The sequence below is a fragment of the Pinus tabuliformis genome, chromosome 8 (genome assembly GCF_031772625.1).
Source record: "Pinus tabuliformis cultivar Carrire ecotype Pingquan chromosome 8, CPIR1, whole genome shotgun sequence".
Taxonomy (NCBI): Eukaryota; Viridiplantae; Streptophyta; class Pinopsida; order Pinales; family Pinaceae; genus Pinus; species Pinus tabuliformis.
The window spans coordinates 843,633,956-843,651,308 of NC_142294.1; the positions used below are offsets into that span (position 1 = coordinate 843,633,956).

The following is a 17,353-nucleotide window of genomic DNA, read 5'->3' on the forward strand; positions in this document are numbered from 1 at the left end:
GTTTCAGTGCCATGCCACATGGGCGATCTTTGGTTTGTGGTTGTTTTCTATGTGATATTTCAAGTGATCTTACTGCAGTGGCATAACTGGATGTCCCTATTTGGATTATTGTGTGTATTTTAACATTGTTGTTGGGATTATTTCTCTGAAGAATTTTCAACTTCAAAAGAAGTCAAAATGGCAAAAGTATTTTTTGTTTTGGGAATTCTCCAACATTTGTACCTCACTCTGCTGCAGTGGGATTATATTAGAATATCTGAAAACAAATATCTAAACATTTTAATACTCATAATAAATTCCATTGTAGACCTTGATGTTCTCCCTGTGTTTTATACATTATCCTATGTTAAAATGTCTATTAAGTATCTAATAGAGATGCGAGGAAGGAATTACCGAGAGAAGTTGCAAGTGGGTTAATGTAATGGTTAGAAATTCACAAATTGCCTGTGGAGCTCCCAAGTCACCATGACATCATGGTTGCTGAAGGAGCACATAGTTACATTTGAGCATTTTTCTTTACTGACTCAGACTCAAAATCAGACATATTAGAGCACGGTTCTTACAATTCCTCTACTAATTATAGCAACCATCGCTTTGGCAGTGGACTGCCTGCCCCTCCTCCTGCTTATTAGTCTTCTTTTATACATTAGGTAGGTACGGTGCTTATCTTACCGTGGTCAAGCAAGTTGTGAAATGTATATGATTTATAACATGTCATCCATGACAAAAGATTTATCGGGTCAGAAACTGGTTTTGGGTTTTGGTGTGCAAGTCCTTGGCTAATGTCATAGTCTCAATAGTCAATGCTAGACATGTCAGCATTCACACTGGCTTTGACACCTTCAAACCTTACTATACTTCAATTCGTTCTATTATTATAATAAAGTATTATTGTTTGTACTATTCAATTTTTCCTGGTAAAAATAGTACTAGAGTACATTCCATACATTGCAATTTCATACTGACCTCCCATCATGGCGCTGTCCTTTCAACCTAAATATGGAGGAGATTAAGCCCTTTCATTGCTTCCACCGACAGTGTGTGAAACCATCTAATTTCGACCTAACTCAACATAAATCTCAGGGCCATATCTGCACTTCACGTGTATTGCTTGTACTACCAGATTTCGGTTCCTTTCTTCTTCTCTATCAATCTCATTTCAATAAATTATAAATTACAGACATTCATTGACGCAGTTTCAGAAAGGGTTTCCCCTGCATATTGGGCTCACATGAATAAATGAGACAGAGCAGGCTCGACTGGGGTGACCTTGCAACACATTCACAGGACTAATGAAGAGATCAAGAGTTTAGAGTAATGTGGATGTGTTCCCAGGTCGCCCCAATCGAAACCTCCTTTGCTACTGCTGCTTTAATGGTGTCCTCCGCTTCTCCTCACTTCTTATCTCACAGCCAATATACCCAAAGGTAAGGACAGATACTATAACTGTCTCTGTTTATAGTTATGACAAACTTTATTGGTCAGCTGGTTTTACCTTGTATGTCTAGCTAAGCCAACTTCAACTCAGTTTGGTGATTCTACAACTAGACCTTAGTTGATATCAACTCCACTACACATTTTTACATCAACTCAACCAAAGCTAACATGAACTTGGCTCATTCAGTGGACTCAATCAACAAAGACTTTAAGTAATGGGAAACTCAATCATCATGGCTTATCTGATTGTTTCTAACATGTGTAGGTTTCTGAAATTGTTAATTTACGGTTTTAACTATGTTTCAAAAAGAATAATCATATAGAAGTTGTTGTAATAAATATCTTTTTTATTATGTTTACGAGCTTAGATAACCACTCATTTAGAAACAAATTGAACATGCTTCTTGCCCTTTCTCCACACCCATTTAATCTAACAATGGACATAGAGCATGTATATTTATACCTGTCCGTTGGAAATACCATTTTATACTTTAATGTTTATTATTTTTGTTTTATTATTATTACTTGAATTTCTTCTTAACAAGTGGTTGTGTTTCTTTTCCTTTTAGTGAAAGTATGGGCTCCAATGTTGGCTCTCTTATTATGGAGTATAATTCATCTTTGAGAATTTTTCAATTATTAAATTAGGTTAGTCAATTGCTTAAACTATAAAATTTATTTCAAAAAGTTTTTGTTACTTTATAGGTTAGACACTGGCTTGAAATATTAAACTTATTTCAAAATGTTTTTGTTACTTTATAGATAAGGCGTAGATTTCTTGGCTCTGTGATGAAAATAATGAAGGGAAAATACATGTTAATCTGTTACTTGTGCTCTTTGATGGAAGTTTTGTAATGCATGACTGAAAAATACATGGTGAGAGAAAAATGCATATTATGCTAATTGAGGAATTTTTTTCGCTTGTCAAACTTACAATATTGAATTTAACACACTAACACTTTACAACAATGAACTAACAATATTCATGATGAAAATAGCAATATGGAAGATTTATCTGCATAATTAAAAAGACAATATGGGAGATTCCAATCATGTTCCAAGGCATTTTCTAAAATGTGGATGTGACAAAAGGTTGTTGTGGAAGGTGCTGTTTGTATATGGGAAATTTCTTGATCATTGTATAAAATCCTAATGTTGATAGATATGTCTACTAACTGGTTTCAGTTAATGGGGCATTGATTTGAGCGTTCAATATATTTTTATTCTTTATCAAAGTATTCTTTTGTTGTATTTGTGTTCTTCAATTTATGCCTTACTGCGTTTCCTTTGCAACATCTGGTGCAAATGCTAGTTTGTAATATTGATAAAGCAATCTATGCTCCAAATCTTTATCAAAATTATATGAATTGGAAGGGGATGAAAAAATGTAAACCACAATACCAACTATATGTATGTAGATATATTGTCTTTAGACGGTGAATATGGCGAGCGAAAGACACTGTTTGTGGGTGTTTGAAAATTCTCTATTGTCTGGAATTGGCTTAGAAATTAAATGGAACGAAATGAATACGATGAAGGGTTTTGGTTATTGGAAAGATCATATTCCTTGGAGGATTTTGGCTACTTGAAGGATCATATTACTTTTGAGGCCAAGTTTCTAAATGGTGCATTGTTTGGTATACAGCTTGAGGTTAAGGTTTACAACTCATACGCACCAATGTATGCTCATCCATCCCCATTACCAAATTCTGCTCTTCAGAGAGCTGTGCAGGCTGCAGCCAGCATTTAAAGTTGATATTGAGAATTCCGTGTCGCAAACCAGATCAAGTTTGCGCGGTCCAATTTGATACGGGATATCACAAACCGACTGAGAACTAAATATTTTATTGAATCGAAAAAATTTTGATCGATGGGTTATTTGAATTAGTGTACCTACATAAATTATCCTTATACTTTTAGATATATCTCAACTGAAATATCCATTATTTTATCTTTTATGGTATTGATATAGGTTAAAAGATGGAAGATTTACTTTCTGTAAACATTTAGTATAGTTGGAATATGTTAATTATTTGAAGTTTTTTATAGTTAGAGTGTAAATTTAGGGATAGTTAGTTAAGCGTTCCTGGAAAATAAAATTATAATATTTATTATTATTAGTGTTTTGAAAATATTTTATTGAGTTTTATAAACAGGTCTAGTTTTGAATAGATCGTGATTTAGTATCAGTGGGCTTAATCTCTAAGAGTAAGTGTTTTTCCTTAAAAAAAAAATCATAGATTCAAAACCTAAAAAATAATAGATTCAAAACCAAAAGAATAATGCTGATCTCACTAACAATGAGATCTCATACCCTAAATAAATATAGAATGAGTTAAATTTACCAAGCTTGACTAAATATTGACAGTAAACCAACCTTTTTAGAGATATAAAACTGACCCCAAAAAAAAAAAATTATGCAATCTCATCATCATACTGAACTGAACTATAAAATAGTCTTTAAAAATGAGCTTGTCAAGCAAATAACACCAAATTGTAAATATTTAGCAAACACGCCAATACATAATAATGAAATGAAGTGGGGATGAAATCAATGGAGCGTACAAACTGAACCAGTTGTTTGGAGTATGACAATGAGTACGTTCATGGCGTGAAACTTATATACTGGGATACAACGATTGGGCTTCTCACACTATAATTACCATATTTCCAAGTCAAGGCCCCGGATATCAGAGTGCCATCTGGTACGGGTGCACCTTCAACGTTCACAATGAACGCTAGACTCTGATTTGCAGAGGTGAATGCAAGAACTTTTGGCTGGACCGTTACCCTCACTCCAGAAGGTGCCTCCACTAGGGCTCTGTATGTGGAACGGGCAGGTCCAACGTTGGTTAATGTTCTTGGAAACTTCGTGGAAATCTTCTGTCCAGACTTCAGAACAACCATCATGGATGGATAATTCAGTGCTGTAACTCCCAGTCTAGGAGCCCCAGAACAAGTGCTGTTATCTCCGGTCACCAGACGTAGATGGGCAGTGTCATAGCCTGCACTGCAGAGCATGTCGATGTAGGACTTAACGTTGGCATCGTATACAAGACCCGGATCAATAGCCTTCACTGGATTTATCTGACCCGAACCGTATGCCAGTTCTTTGTCGCTGTTGCCAGCGTAGTTTAGATCCAGGGGAGAAGCTGTGCCATTTTGCATCAATGGAATTTGATTAGAATTTAAGCCTAGGGCAGTATTGCATCGATGGAATTGTTAGAGTAATTGTCACATTTATTTCATTTGAAATCACTTAGGTCGAGTAATAATCACCTTTATAATATCGTACTAATCACCCATCAAAATAATGATAAAAATTTATAAAAATTACAATTTTGGTGTAACTGGAAATCCCAACCTAAAACCCTATTTGATTCCTCTCCAAACCCATTCCATTACTTTGAAAAGTCTAAAATGACCATTCTAATTTACTGTCACAAAAATCTGATTAGAAATTAAGCTTGCATGCATGAATCTAAGCAATAGATTACCTGTTGTCATGAGGGCCGACTTGATCGCAGCGGGAGACCAGTCTGGGTGGAAGGATTTGACGTAGGCAGCAGCTCCTGATACGTGAGGACAAGACATTGAAGTCCCAGATAATATGTTATAATTCACAAATCTCTTGTCTTCAATTTTTCCTGTCACACTTGCAGCTTTTGACCAAGCAGCTAGGATGTCCACCCCAGGAGCAGTAATGTCCGGCTATTCACACAAGAAAATATACATCAATTGAAATCTCTGCAAGGCCACTTCTAATAAAATAGATTGAATTCCAAGAACTACAAAGCTTACTTTTAGAATGCTTTCAGTGAATGGACTTGGTCCTCGTGAGGAGAATGAAGCAGCTACAGGTGCAGGCATTTTCTTCTGGGTAGAACTTTTTAGTATAGTTGCAACAGGAGACCTGAATGTATGAATAAGTCCACCAAAATTATTAATTTAATGGCCTAGTCCAAAACAACTTGTTAGAATTATACAGTAAGCAGTTTGTTTTGATTTATAAATAAGGTATATTTTAGAAATATTCTAAAATTTTATGAATAGAAAATAAAAGTAAAATCAAAATCAATTATTTGGCATTGTTTCTATGTATCACATCTACTAAATATTTCCACAATCTTAACTCAAATATAGAATCACCATCAAAGCACTAAGATACATCTACTAAATATTTCCAGTCTTAACTCAAATATAGAATCACCATCAAAGCAATCTATATACTAAGATGCATCCTTATCTGATTGGGGTATTTTATTTTGATTCTAAACTTTGGGATTTCAAAAATGGGTCATGAAATTTACTCAAACCTAAAACTGTATGCTTGCCCATTATTAATGACCCATTCAGATCTCTATCTATACCAGATAGATTAAGCTACTTCTTGCATTAACAAAGAACAAGGAAAACAGTACCATCTTTTACCTAGTCGAATGCATGTATGCTCTGAGTTCAGGATATCGATTGCTCTGTATCGAGACTGCAGGGATAATTGAAGATTCCACAGTGTCGCTAAGTTCGCTATATATTTCGACGACCCCCTCTGCTCCAGCCACAGAGGCTCCATCTTCACCTCCCTCTAGACATACTACAATTTTTCCAGCCACTATCTTCCTATCTAATGAAGATTCCCAGCAATATCTGCGAATTCAATTTTGACATAAGTCTCATGTGACCTATGAATGGCGTGTATCATAAAGAAAAATCATCATCATAATTATGTGCAATGATAGATACTTGGAATCTTCAGGACCAAAGCCTTCAGAGATATTTGGTGCGTCTCCTCCACTGATTAGATGGTACCATGGCTTCTCCAGCGAGTACGTATTGATTGCATTTCCCTGAGCAGCAAATCATTTTTGAGTACTTTTTTTAATATTTAAAATAAATAAATATCATTTTACAATAGAGTTGTTTTAGTGCTATTTTTTTAAAGCTTTTCTGGTAAAAATTTTCTAAAATTTTTAGAGTAATTTCTGCTCAATCAAAATGTTTTAGTGTTTTTTCAGGGTGCTGAATTTATATATACAGTCAAAAAAACCAGTTTAAAACACAAATCATAATTTCACTTCAAATTTTTTAAACAAACACAGAAAAATCCAAAATATCACAATAAAAACAACTTCTTTTACAATATTGTATTGAAGATTTGAATTTTAAATTTTATAATCTATATAGATTTGATAAATAAATAACTATAAAAAATTTCACAAATTATTATACCAATATTTTTTTAGAATTATTAACCCAACAAAATAAAATGAAAACCATTTTCAAACCATTATCTAAATTAAAGCCACTTTCAAAAAATCCTCTGAATTTCTTTTGTTTTACATTGAAAAAACAAAACAAAACAAAAACACACTTTTGCAAGGCCATAGAGAAAAACCAAAACATCCACCAATAATTAGAAAGTGATTATCCATTTAAACAAAGCACTCTGCAAATAAAAAAAAAAACTCTTTCAAACTTTTCTCTGATCTAGGTCATTTTCTTTCGAATAAAATTCTGTATATAAGATTTTGAATCTAATTTGATGGTTGATTTTGGAAATATTTTAGAATGTACACATAAAAATAGCATCCCTACTCTAACCCAAATGGAGAATATTTCTAAAATTAGCCCATAAAAATGCACCACGCATATTAATAGTAGCACAATGGAAATAATATGAACAAAAATTTGAATCAATGAATTTACCAAAATGGTCTTATTGTTTCCGAGAACCAATTTGTCTTGGAATGTCCGATCTATAGTACTTGCAGCTATTGTGAAAGACCAAGGAGCACAATTGGTAACGGTCCCAAGGGAGCCATCGTTTCCAGCAGAGTTGCTAGTAAGAATCCCCTTCTTCATTGCATGAAATGAACCAATGGCAATGCTATTCTTAAAATAATCATTTAGATTAGGACCCCCCAGAGAAACAGAAATAATATCCACGCCGTCATTGATGGCGTCGTCGAATGCCGCAAGAATATCTGCGTCCCAGCAATCGCTTCCCCAACAAACTTTGTACATTGCAAGCCTCGAACCTGGTACTCCACCCCGGGCACTTCCTTGTGCTACTCCATAAAGGCTAGCGTTTCTCACAACGTTTCCAGCAGCTGTTGAGGAAGTGTGAGTGCCGTGCCCATTCGAGTCCCTTGGAGAAAAAAACTCTGTCGATGGATCTGGAATAATAGCACTTTTGTTGTAGAAACGCCCTCCTATAATTTTCCTGCAACTCAGAACACGTTTAGATCGTTAGGAAAATAGTTCCCAACAAAAGTTTAGATGGAATATTCCAATGATTCCAACCAAATATCTATTCTCATAAACAATAATCAGTATCATTTAATTGTGACAAGTCTATATTTATTCTTATTCTTAATTTGTTATGTGGTTTTGTTTTGAAAGGGATATTTTGAAATATTTAAGTAAAAGTTGTCAAATTTCATATTCAAAGTGTTTTAAAAGTTTTTGATAGCGTTGAATGCATTTCCATTATCAAAATTATTATTCAAAATACTATATCTACAAAGTGTTTTGAATTTTTTTCCGGGATTAAAACCACTTTTGACAATCCTGGCAGTTACTCACCTCTCCATTTGTTATTACAGTTATCTTTCTTTTTCAAAAAACCTGCTTTCTATTTAGTAAGATAAGGAAGTATATTTAGTAAAATAAAAAAGTACATATATCAGAGAAAAAAATTCTCAATGGCCAAAGTTAACAAAGGAAAAAAATTCTGTCCAAACATCATGGAACTATAGTAACAAAATTACAAAAGCCTGCTGATAGAAGTTAGAAATCAGCATTGACGAAGACTGAGAAGAAATCTGTCAAAGGACATAACAGAAAAAAAAAAAAAAAAAAGTTTACAAATCAGCATTGACCAAGACTGAGCAGAAATCTGTCAAAGGACATAACAGCCAAAAAAAAACAAAAACAAAAACAAAACAACAACAGAGGGTCAGTCCAGAGAAGAATAAAACAGGAGATGGACAGAATTGGGATGAAGCCTTCCTCTGTCTGTTTTTACAGTAATCTTTCTTACTTGCATCTTTGTGACTTACAATCGTTTTTAATAATTGCATGTGTTCTTATCTATTATTTTTTTATTTGTATTTTTTAAATTACATTTTTACTAATTAAATGATTATTTTAATTCCAAAATTCTAACTGAGTATTTATTCTCATAAATTAATTAAATAATAATTTTATTCTGATGAATTTTTATTTATTTTTATTAATTATTACAATTTTCTTTTTTACCTATATAGTTCTATCAATATTTTTTTTTGGTTACAGAGAAATTGTTGCAACTCGTAACCAACTAGACCCTGGGAGCAGCTTCGAACTAGAGTCCGCTACCACTATAACCCCTAGGAAACTGTGCCTGCCCCGCCCCTCTCCACAGCTCCGGGCCCCTAGGAAACTGTGCCTGCCCCGCCCCTCTCCACAGCTCCGGGTTAGTCCGGGGAAATTGAACTCTATGGAGCCCGCCTTTTTAAAACACTTCACAGCATTGTGACTACCAACTCACCTACCCTGTACAGATATAGTTCTATCAATATTCATTAACCATTTAATTTATATAATTATATTAACATTTAAAACAAAACAAATATATTACATTATTTTTAACTATTTAACTTATATAACTATACCAACTTCTAAAACAAAACCAATAGATTAGATGACTTTAACCATTTAACTGGTCCAGTGTCCAAAACAAGTATGTCACATTATTTTTTTTTCCTAAACAATTGTATTGCATATGTTACATGATTTTTTTTTTTATAACAAATATCCGACTGAATAATATAATTACTTGTTGCACGTGAAATTAGACGAAGCAGTGTCGCATCTTCCTTTCCATTTTGAGGGAACAGGGCCCAACCCCGTATCCTTGAAGCTTTCTGACTCAGGCCATATTCCTATATGCACAAAAAATGGTTTCATTCATTGGCTAAAATTCATTGAAATTAATGATTTCAGCAAATTTCTGCTACTTCCCCTATTGATAGAATTACCTGTATCTAACATTCCAATGATAACATCGCTTTCATACTGCACATTTCTTTTGGCAGATAAAGGTAAGCCTATGAAATCCCATGATCTAGTGGTGTGCAGAACCATTCTCCTGTTCTCAAATACCGAAACAACACCATCCATATCTTCGTAATTGAAGAGACAGAAAAATAATGACAAAATCAATCAGTATTCCAGCTTTTACAAAATCCTATTTCTTTGAATGGTAGATTTTCTGATACCAAAAATATTTCAGGATTGGAAGGATAGACCGGAGTGAGGTTGTTTGACTACACTCTTATTTCTCTATTAGAATCCGGAATATTCCGAAAATCAACAATTTTGCATACTTACTCTTAATGACTTCTGCCTCCGAGGCAGAAAGGCTCGCTGCAAATCCATTAAAACTTCTCCCATAACTATAAATTAATGCTTTTTCTGCTGCATCATGACTGGCAATCAAATTTTTCAAGAGCAGTGAATATAACGTTTGCACTTCAGGTGAAAATACAACTTCAAAGATTCAAGACCGTTGCAAACAAGGAAATTGGTAAGGACATGACCATTAACCTTCCTAGAACAGATTCAAGCATGTCATGGTGAGCAGCAGCAGCGATTTCCTTCCCGTCGCCAGCTTCATGAGTCCGGACTTCTCCCATATAGACAATATGAACCTTCACAATTAACCAAATGTTAGGAAGATACTTTAAATGGTGGGTTAATCATAAACAAGATATGTGTGAGAAGAAATCACCTTTCTGTCTGGATTTCCTGCTGATGCATGCAGGACGAACACTACCATGAGAAAGAAAATGGGCACAACATAGCTTCCCGCCATTGTTGTTGTTACTTAGCTCGAACGAATCGAATGAGACTGTTAATATTGACATATATTTTGCACAAGGGCCAGTTTATAGCTTTGTTTCAAGCGTTTAGTCAGCGTTAGTTTCTTATTTTTGTTTTAAGCTTTTTCTTCTTTCGTCATTTTTTGTTTCTTTTCTTATTGTTATATGTTTTTTTCTCTTTGGAAAGATTTCTTTTTTTCGACCACTAAATCTGTTTAAGTAGCTCCTCTGGTATCAACATCAGAGATCATGGTCATCTAAACATTTTATGATATCGTGAAGCGAGGTTTCCAAACATCCCAATGGGCTTTTTGTCCACTTTAGTTGCAGTTTTTCTAATCTCGTAATGAGGCAAGTTATTATAACAAGGGGAGTTACAGAGCAGAGTTGTTAATAGTAAGAATGAGTGCTGTTTTTGTCTTGCTCCCTTGCTATTGCTTGCTATTTGATTGGTTTTATTTATCTCATTGTGATGTAAATCTAAATCTAGTACTTTAGCAGGTGTGACTTGCTCTCGTCGCTGTTTTTATATGATTGTTATAATGCTTATTATAAGAAAGAGTAATAGTTTATTTTTATAAGTCTTTGAGCATATTTTTGTATTTAATTTTCTCAAAATCCATAAAGAATTGGTTGGAATTACAAATTTAAGTTGTGAACACTCCAAAATTGTAGTGTACTAGAGATTTTTCAAAGTGTTGAAACCATATATATAATCAAAAACACATTTTAAACAACAAAAATCAAGATTTGTTCAAAAGTTGTTTCAATTGTGAATACAAATTGAAAAACTTATAGACTTAGAAAACACCAAATGCACTTTGTTTACTCATCTTTAGTTTTCTGTGTCTTGTTATTCTTTTACATTTTAAAATACAAAGCAAACATTGTTTACTATACGGTTTGGTTTCAAGTAGCTATTTCAAAATGTTGGAATTGAATCTATTGCAAAAGAAATTTGTTTAATGACTGAAATTAAAAACAATAACTTCCTTACATATCTAAATCAAGTGTTTTAACTCTGTTTAAAATAAACTTTTACTAAATTTAAATTAAATTTTTACTATACCTCTTATTTATCGCTTTAGAAAACTCAAACTTAAAATAACAAAAATTCTCTGTGCGAGTGAAACGGATGTGGATTTACATTCTTAAACGTATTGTTATTCAATCGGATGTTGTTTTACATTCTTAAACGTATGGTTGTTGAATCATTGAAAAAATAATGACAATCTAAAAAATAACAAACTTCAATAAATAACATTAAGGTTTCTTACTCGATCATCTTCATAAATCTAATCTTCTTATGCAAAGGTTTCTCCTTGCTGGTACATGCGAAGTGGAACTTATGCCTATTGGAATATATACGGACAAAAGGAAACATGATAAAGCCTATTATTAATATTATGAGTTGGCGTATTAAATTTATTTATTCATATTTATTAATATTATTTATTAGTCTAGTTTAATTGTAAAATAGTTTATAATTAGTTTATGTTGGAGTTAATGCTTACATTTCATATTTAAGAAGTTGGTTTGTGATGGTTGAGAAGTTCTCTCAATCTCTCTATTTAATTTGGGAATAAGTTGGATCTCAGAAACTCTATTTAATAGAGTAATCTGAATGTAAATTTGTGTGTGTCTTTGCACATACACCATTTGTGCATAATATATGATTGAGTTTCTGTAATTGTGTTGTTTTAGCTATTTTTATCATGGTATCAGAGCTAAGGGTTTCGGTTTAGTTTCAGACCTCCAAGATTGTGCTGGGTTGGTGATAGCCGAGTGACTAGTGGTGTGGAGCTGCACCAGGGAGATAATTGATTCTGCGTACTACTGTTGTTGGAGCATGGTAAAGAGCTTTTCAATTGGTTGTTTGATTACTTGTTCGAGTTGCGCAGAACTGTGAGAGCATTGCTGGAAGGGCAATAACAGACCAGTATGTTGAGAAACCCGTGATGCGGTGAGGGTCGTTTGGTGATCGGAAAGGCGTGTGACGGTACCTGTGCACTTGAAGAAGAGTTGTGTGCTCTGGAGAAGGACTCACGGCGCCTCTGGATAGGCAGTCTTGGTTGGCTCTTGTCTTGGTCGAGAGTTGTGTAGTCATCGTCAGTGCTACTTGCTTTGTCAAGGAGCGTCGAGGGTTGTGGATTCCATTTGAGCAGTGTTGCTCTTATCGAATCTAAGAGCCTGAAATTGTGTGCTAACTGTTAGAGTCGGTCTAGTAGCCCTCCATCAGCGATCAAAGCTCTTTGCATTTGCATAAGTAGGTGTCTCATCAGTGTCATCTTATTGCATTCCATTAGGCATGCCATAACCCTGATGGAGGAGCTGGTGTCTTTATTCCCCTCTTGGCATTGCTGGATCAAGTTGTTTTAGTCATTAAACTGTTCAAGGTTACTTGTCTTGTCTTGAGGTCAAAATTTCTAGGTCTAGGGTTTAGGTCAAATTTGTCTTCAAGGTCATGTCTCTGAAGGTCAATAAGTGCCTAGCAAGCCAGAGGGATGATTTTCAAAGTGTTTCTTCGAAAGATTCTATCTTGTGTAGCTAATTTTCACCCTGGATTTAAAAACCCTGTTTTTAAAGCCAAGGTCATTTCTCAAAATTTTGTAAAAATTGTAAAAATTCAAAATGATTCAGAGGACAGCATATAACCCTGGCTCCCTTGCCAAGATCCCTCAGATGCTATCCCTGCAAAAATTATCAAAGAAAAGCATCAAATCAATCAATTTCAAGACAAAAGGAAACCAAAAAAGTCAAGTTTATAAAGTGTCATGGAAAAACATTATAAAGTGGGTTATGATATGACATTAATTCAAACAAGGCTATAAAAGCCCTAATCTCCCTCCATCAAGCCTCATTGTGCATTCAAGTGATAGAGCAATTGTTTCCAAGAGAGTTTGAGCGAATTGTGTGAGTTGGGAAGGCGCGCGACCCGTCAGGCACCCTGTGCCAGTGTTAAGTTATAACGCGCGCGACCCGTTGGGTGAGGCGCGCAACCCATCAGCGCTCTCTCTGCAAAAACAGTCAGTAAACTTGCCAAGGAACCACGAATTGCCAAATTTTGCAAGGTAGGCCCTCCATCATGAAAAATTATTGCTTGCTACAGTTCAAGAAAGTCATGATTGTATTTGTAAAAGTCTCCATTTGCAAGTGAAAAACTCCATTGTGCTTTGGTTTGAAGTTGTAAAAATTGCTAGGGTTTATGATGCTGTTTTGAGGTATCCCATTGTTATCAGTTTTTCCCATCTCCCATTTCATATTCCTTATCATTCTATGTAAATTTCCCTTCCAAATTTGTGAAGAGCCCTAAACCCTACCCCTCTTCCCTAAGAAAGAAAAATTAAACCCTAACCCTACCTCTCATAATATCCTTGTAAATCAAATTGTATAATGATGTATATGAAATAATTCTTCCCCTAAACTCCCTGTTTTATTATTATTCCCGTTTTCCCTTTAAAGTATCCCTCCCCTAACATTTCCCTCGTGCTCCTTGTCCACTTGAAACAGCATTTTAATCAGCAGTTTACAAAGCAGAAACAGCAGTACATTTCAGCCACTTTGCTCTTAAAACAATGTCAGAAACCGAAACCAATTATGAGCAAAGTGATGACCATGCATCAGCTTCAGAGTTTGAGATACATAGTAGGCCTCACAAAGGTGGAAGGGGTCTCGCCTTCTTCATCAGCACCACGAGTGTTATCTCCACACCAGGTGGAAGGGGCCTCGTCTCCGACAGCAGCACAGGTATCAGAGAGGGGCAAACAGCCCAGGATTGATGAGGGGCCATCAGGTGCTCCAGATATAGAGCTTGTTGATCTTGATGTCAGTTCTCCTAGCCTAGAGTCAAAGGAGATCATTCAGCACCTTAGAGCTGAAAATGATGCATTGCAGAAGAGATTAGAAGGGGCACAATGGACAATCTCATATCTAGAACAGCGCAACAAGCAGTTGGAGGATGAGCAAACTCTTGATGAGTTGTGGAGGATTCGTAGTGACCGCAACTTGAATCGAAGAAGACCCGGTGATTTAGTGCCAGTTGAGCGAGAGGCTATGCTTATCCGGCTCAATGCTCATTTAGAGAGGCTGTTGGCTAAGGCCAACCAAGATAAGAAATTGTTGAGAAACATGAAGAATCATTATTGGGCACAGATGCACGTGTGCAAGGCAAAGATGAAGGTGCTCCAAAGGCGGTTGGTCAAAGCACAAAAACGAAGAAAAAGGTCCGACCCCCTCCACATCTTGGCCGAGGCTTCCTTGAAGGCGCATGGCACTAAATATCTCAGCCCCAGCACAAATTCCAAGAAATTTTGAGCATTTTGGGTCATTTTGGTTTTTTCAGGCAAAAAACAGGTTTTGTCCCCTCAACGGGTCTCACCCCCCGTGCGACCCTTTCATTTGGCTACTTCGTTCCGGGAAAACTCAGCATTTCTGGATTTGTCATGAAAAGTTACACATGATCACCCATTGCCAAGAGATTTTATGAAGTTTTGGGCCTCCAGAAAATCAAAAAACAAGCAAAAAATGACTTTCTACCACATTTTTGACACACAGAAAGCAGTCTTGGGAGATTGCAATTTTGGAGGGGCAAATGACAACCAAATTCAGAAATTCCAGTTGGGTTGGAAAGTAGACTCACAGACCTTTCCAACAAGCCTACTCTTGCCTCATTTGGACACCTGAAAATGCCCCAAAAGTGCTCTCAAAGGCGCGCGACCCGTCAGGCAAATTGCTCAGGATTTCAGCCTACAGCTCAGCAAAACGCAGTTTTGGCTGTGTTTGAATTTTTGGAGTTGATTTTTATCCTTCTTGTTGTAAATGATGTAAATTTATGACACTTTTACACTTATGTATCTCTTCTGGAAGATTCATTCATGAGATAGGTGAAAATTAAATGAATGAATTGGTTTCCTAGCTTATAGAGGCAAGTTGTTTTGACTGCCTAGTTTTCAGTGCTTAGTTTAGAATTGGTTGAAATAGCTCCTAGGATAGTGAGCTCGACCCCTAGAGGTAGGGAAAGATGTTAGATGATCTATATTATGTACTCTTTTGCTCATTTTCATGGTTGGACTCTTGAGGGAGAAGCTCTTATTGTATTACTCACTGTATCTCTACAATTTTTGGCAAAGGAAGACCAGGGTTTTGTAGTCCTTTTTGGGATTCTTGTGGTCACATGTATTGATGGTGTGTTCCTCTTTGTGCTTGTAAGTGTGTTATGTGAATCATTTCCTTACTTTTCCTTCTGCAAATTAGGCAAATGAAGTGTTAAAGTAGAATTCATGACTGTCATGCTCTGCTTTTAAGTTTGCCTGATATCAATGTTTTCAACTGTTTAAGGGGAATTCAAGGTTATTGTTTGCGCTCCTTAACTCCTCACCAGTCATTCTCATCCATCCATCTCTATCAAAGGCATCAATATTGTTTCCTACCTCGCCCCAAAGAACTCCCTGCGAAAACTGTGTCCAATCCCCGCACCCGAAATTGCCATTCCCCAATTTTCTACCAAAACTTTAAAAAATCCCAAATTTAAACCTCTTGATCAGTTTACTAGCCTAAAATCAGTGTTTTCCTATTGGTCATCTCGCCCATTGAAGATCTTTACTGAGATTGACCGGAGAGAGCCCTCTCCTGCCCCGTAGGGCTAGCTACGAGGCTAAGTGGTTTGATGTTGCCTTGGAGTTTACCTTTCTCAGCCTGAGGTGAAATTTCAAGCGCTAACATACTGGCGACCATACTAGGGAGAATAACTTGTCTGTTGATTGATGTGTTTGCTTCACAAGTCTTAGACGGAGCCTGAAGTTACGCCAGGTAGCCTTCGAAACGCTTTTGCTTTGCATAAGCGGAAGTAGATAAACGCTACTTCAGTCAATCTCCGTGAGCTTGTGAATACAGCACTTCATTTGCATTTTACCCCAGTACATGTATCAAGTTCAGATCTGATTGTTGATAGTGGACAACGATCAGACACTACTTGGCGACTCTAAATCATTTTTGAGATCAGATCCAAAGACTCCACTGGAGGATGATCCCGACCAACAAAAACATGAAAGGATAACATGGACAGATCAGGTATTCAAGTTGGAATTTCATCCAAGACATTTTGTTCTTTGTCATAAATTATTTCTTCTCGTTTCCCAAGAATGTCAAGAAGGCTTTGCAAAGTATACTGTATTTGAGAAGAGATTCTCGGCCTGCAGTTGATTATTTCCCTTTGAAAAGTGTGAAAACCAAAGATTTGCATGTCTTTGAGCTTGATCAAGATCCTTTTTCCGAATTTTGTGATGACCATCTTCATATTGATGAATCTCAAGAGACCAAGATTGATTCTATACCTTCTGTACATACCCCTATACCTTGTAAAATTCCAGATCGATATAAACCTCTTGTTTTACCTTCTGTTCTCCATGCTTTCCCCAAAAACTATGATCTATACTTGCCGAGGTTCGATGGTGAAAGTAAGAATGTCAATGCTGAGCAACATGTGCAGAATTTTGAGAATTTTCTAGATCTTTTTGAAGTTGATGAAGAAGATGTTAGTATTAGGCTTTTTGCTCTTTCTTTGCAAGCTAAAGTGAAGAGTTGGTTCAAAGCCCTGCCTAATGCGAGCATCTCAGATTTCCAGCAGTTTGTCAAAGTTTTTCTCGACAGGTGGATGATCGGGCAGAACCTTTTCTTGATTGTAGAAGAGTATAACTAGCTGAAAAGATTACCAGGGGAGACAGTACAACAATTTTCTGCCAGATTTAACCAAGTTTATTATTCGATGCCAGTTGATATAAGACCTTCTCCTAGATCTGCTCTCTTACACTATCCGGGTGCCTTTGATCCGGAGATGGAGTTTCAGCTAAGAGAAAGGGATATTGCAACACTTCACGAGATGCAAAACAGTGCAGTAAACATAGAGGCGCATCTGCTGATCCGACGGGCAAGGTTGAAGGAAGAAGAGATGAAAAACATAGATCCGGCCGAATCAACATCTCTAGAGGTGAAACTTGACATTTTGGTAAGTGCAGTGAAAAAGATGATGGACAAGATTAACACAAGGAATGATT

At 36.0% G+C, this 17,353-nt stretch overlaps 1 protein-coding gene across 1 annotated transcript in view; it reads right to left on the reverse strand.

Moving 5' to 3' along the window:
- Nucleotides 1–4,041: 4,041 nt before the first annotated feature.
- Nucleotides 4,042–17,353, reverse strand: part of LOC149238213 (cucumisin-like) — a 35,359-nt gene continuing 22,047 nt past the window's right edge. The window contains exons 2-11 of the mRNA XM_089369507.1: nucleotides 10,027–10,130; nucleotides 9,811–9,908; nucleotides 9,459–9,602; nucleotides 9,257–9,362; nucleotides 7,144–7,660; nucleotides 6,181–6,284; nucleotides 5,869–6,084; nucleotides 5,239–5,350; nucleotides 4,935–5,148; nucleotides 4,042–4,589 (exon numbers count right to left, since the gene is read on the reverse strand). Coding sequence (XP_089225633.1) covers nucleotides 4,042–4,589; nucleotides 4,935–5,148; nucleotides 5,239–5,350; nucleotides 5,869–6,084; nucleotides 6,181–6,284; nucleotides 7,144–7,660; nucleotides 9,257–9,362; nucleotides 9,459–9,602; nucleotides 9,811–9,908; nucleotides 10,027–10,130 — 2,163 coding nt within the window. The remainder of the gene's footprint in view (nucleotides 4,590–4,934; nucleotides 5,149–5,238; nucleotides 5,351–5,868; nucleotides 6,085–6,180; nucleotides 6,285–7,143; nucleotides 7,661–9,256; nucleotides 9,363–9,458; nucleotides 9,603–9,810; nucleotides 9,909–10,026; nucleotides 10,131–17,353) is intronic.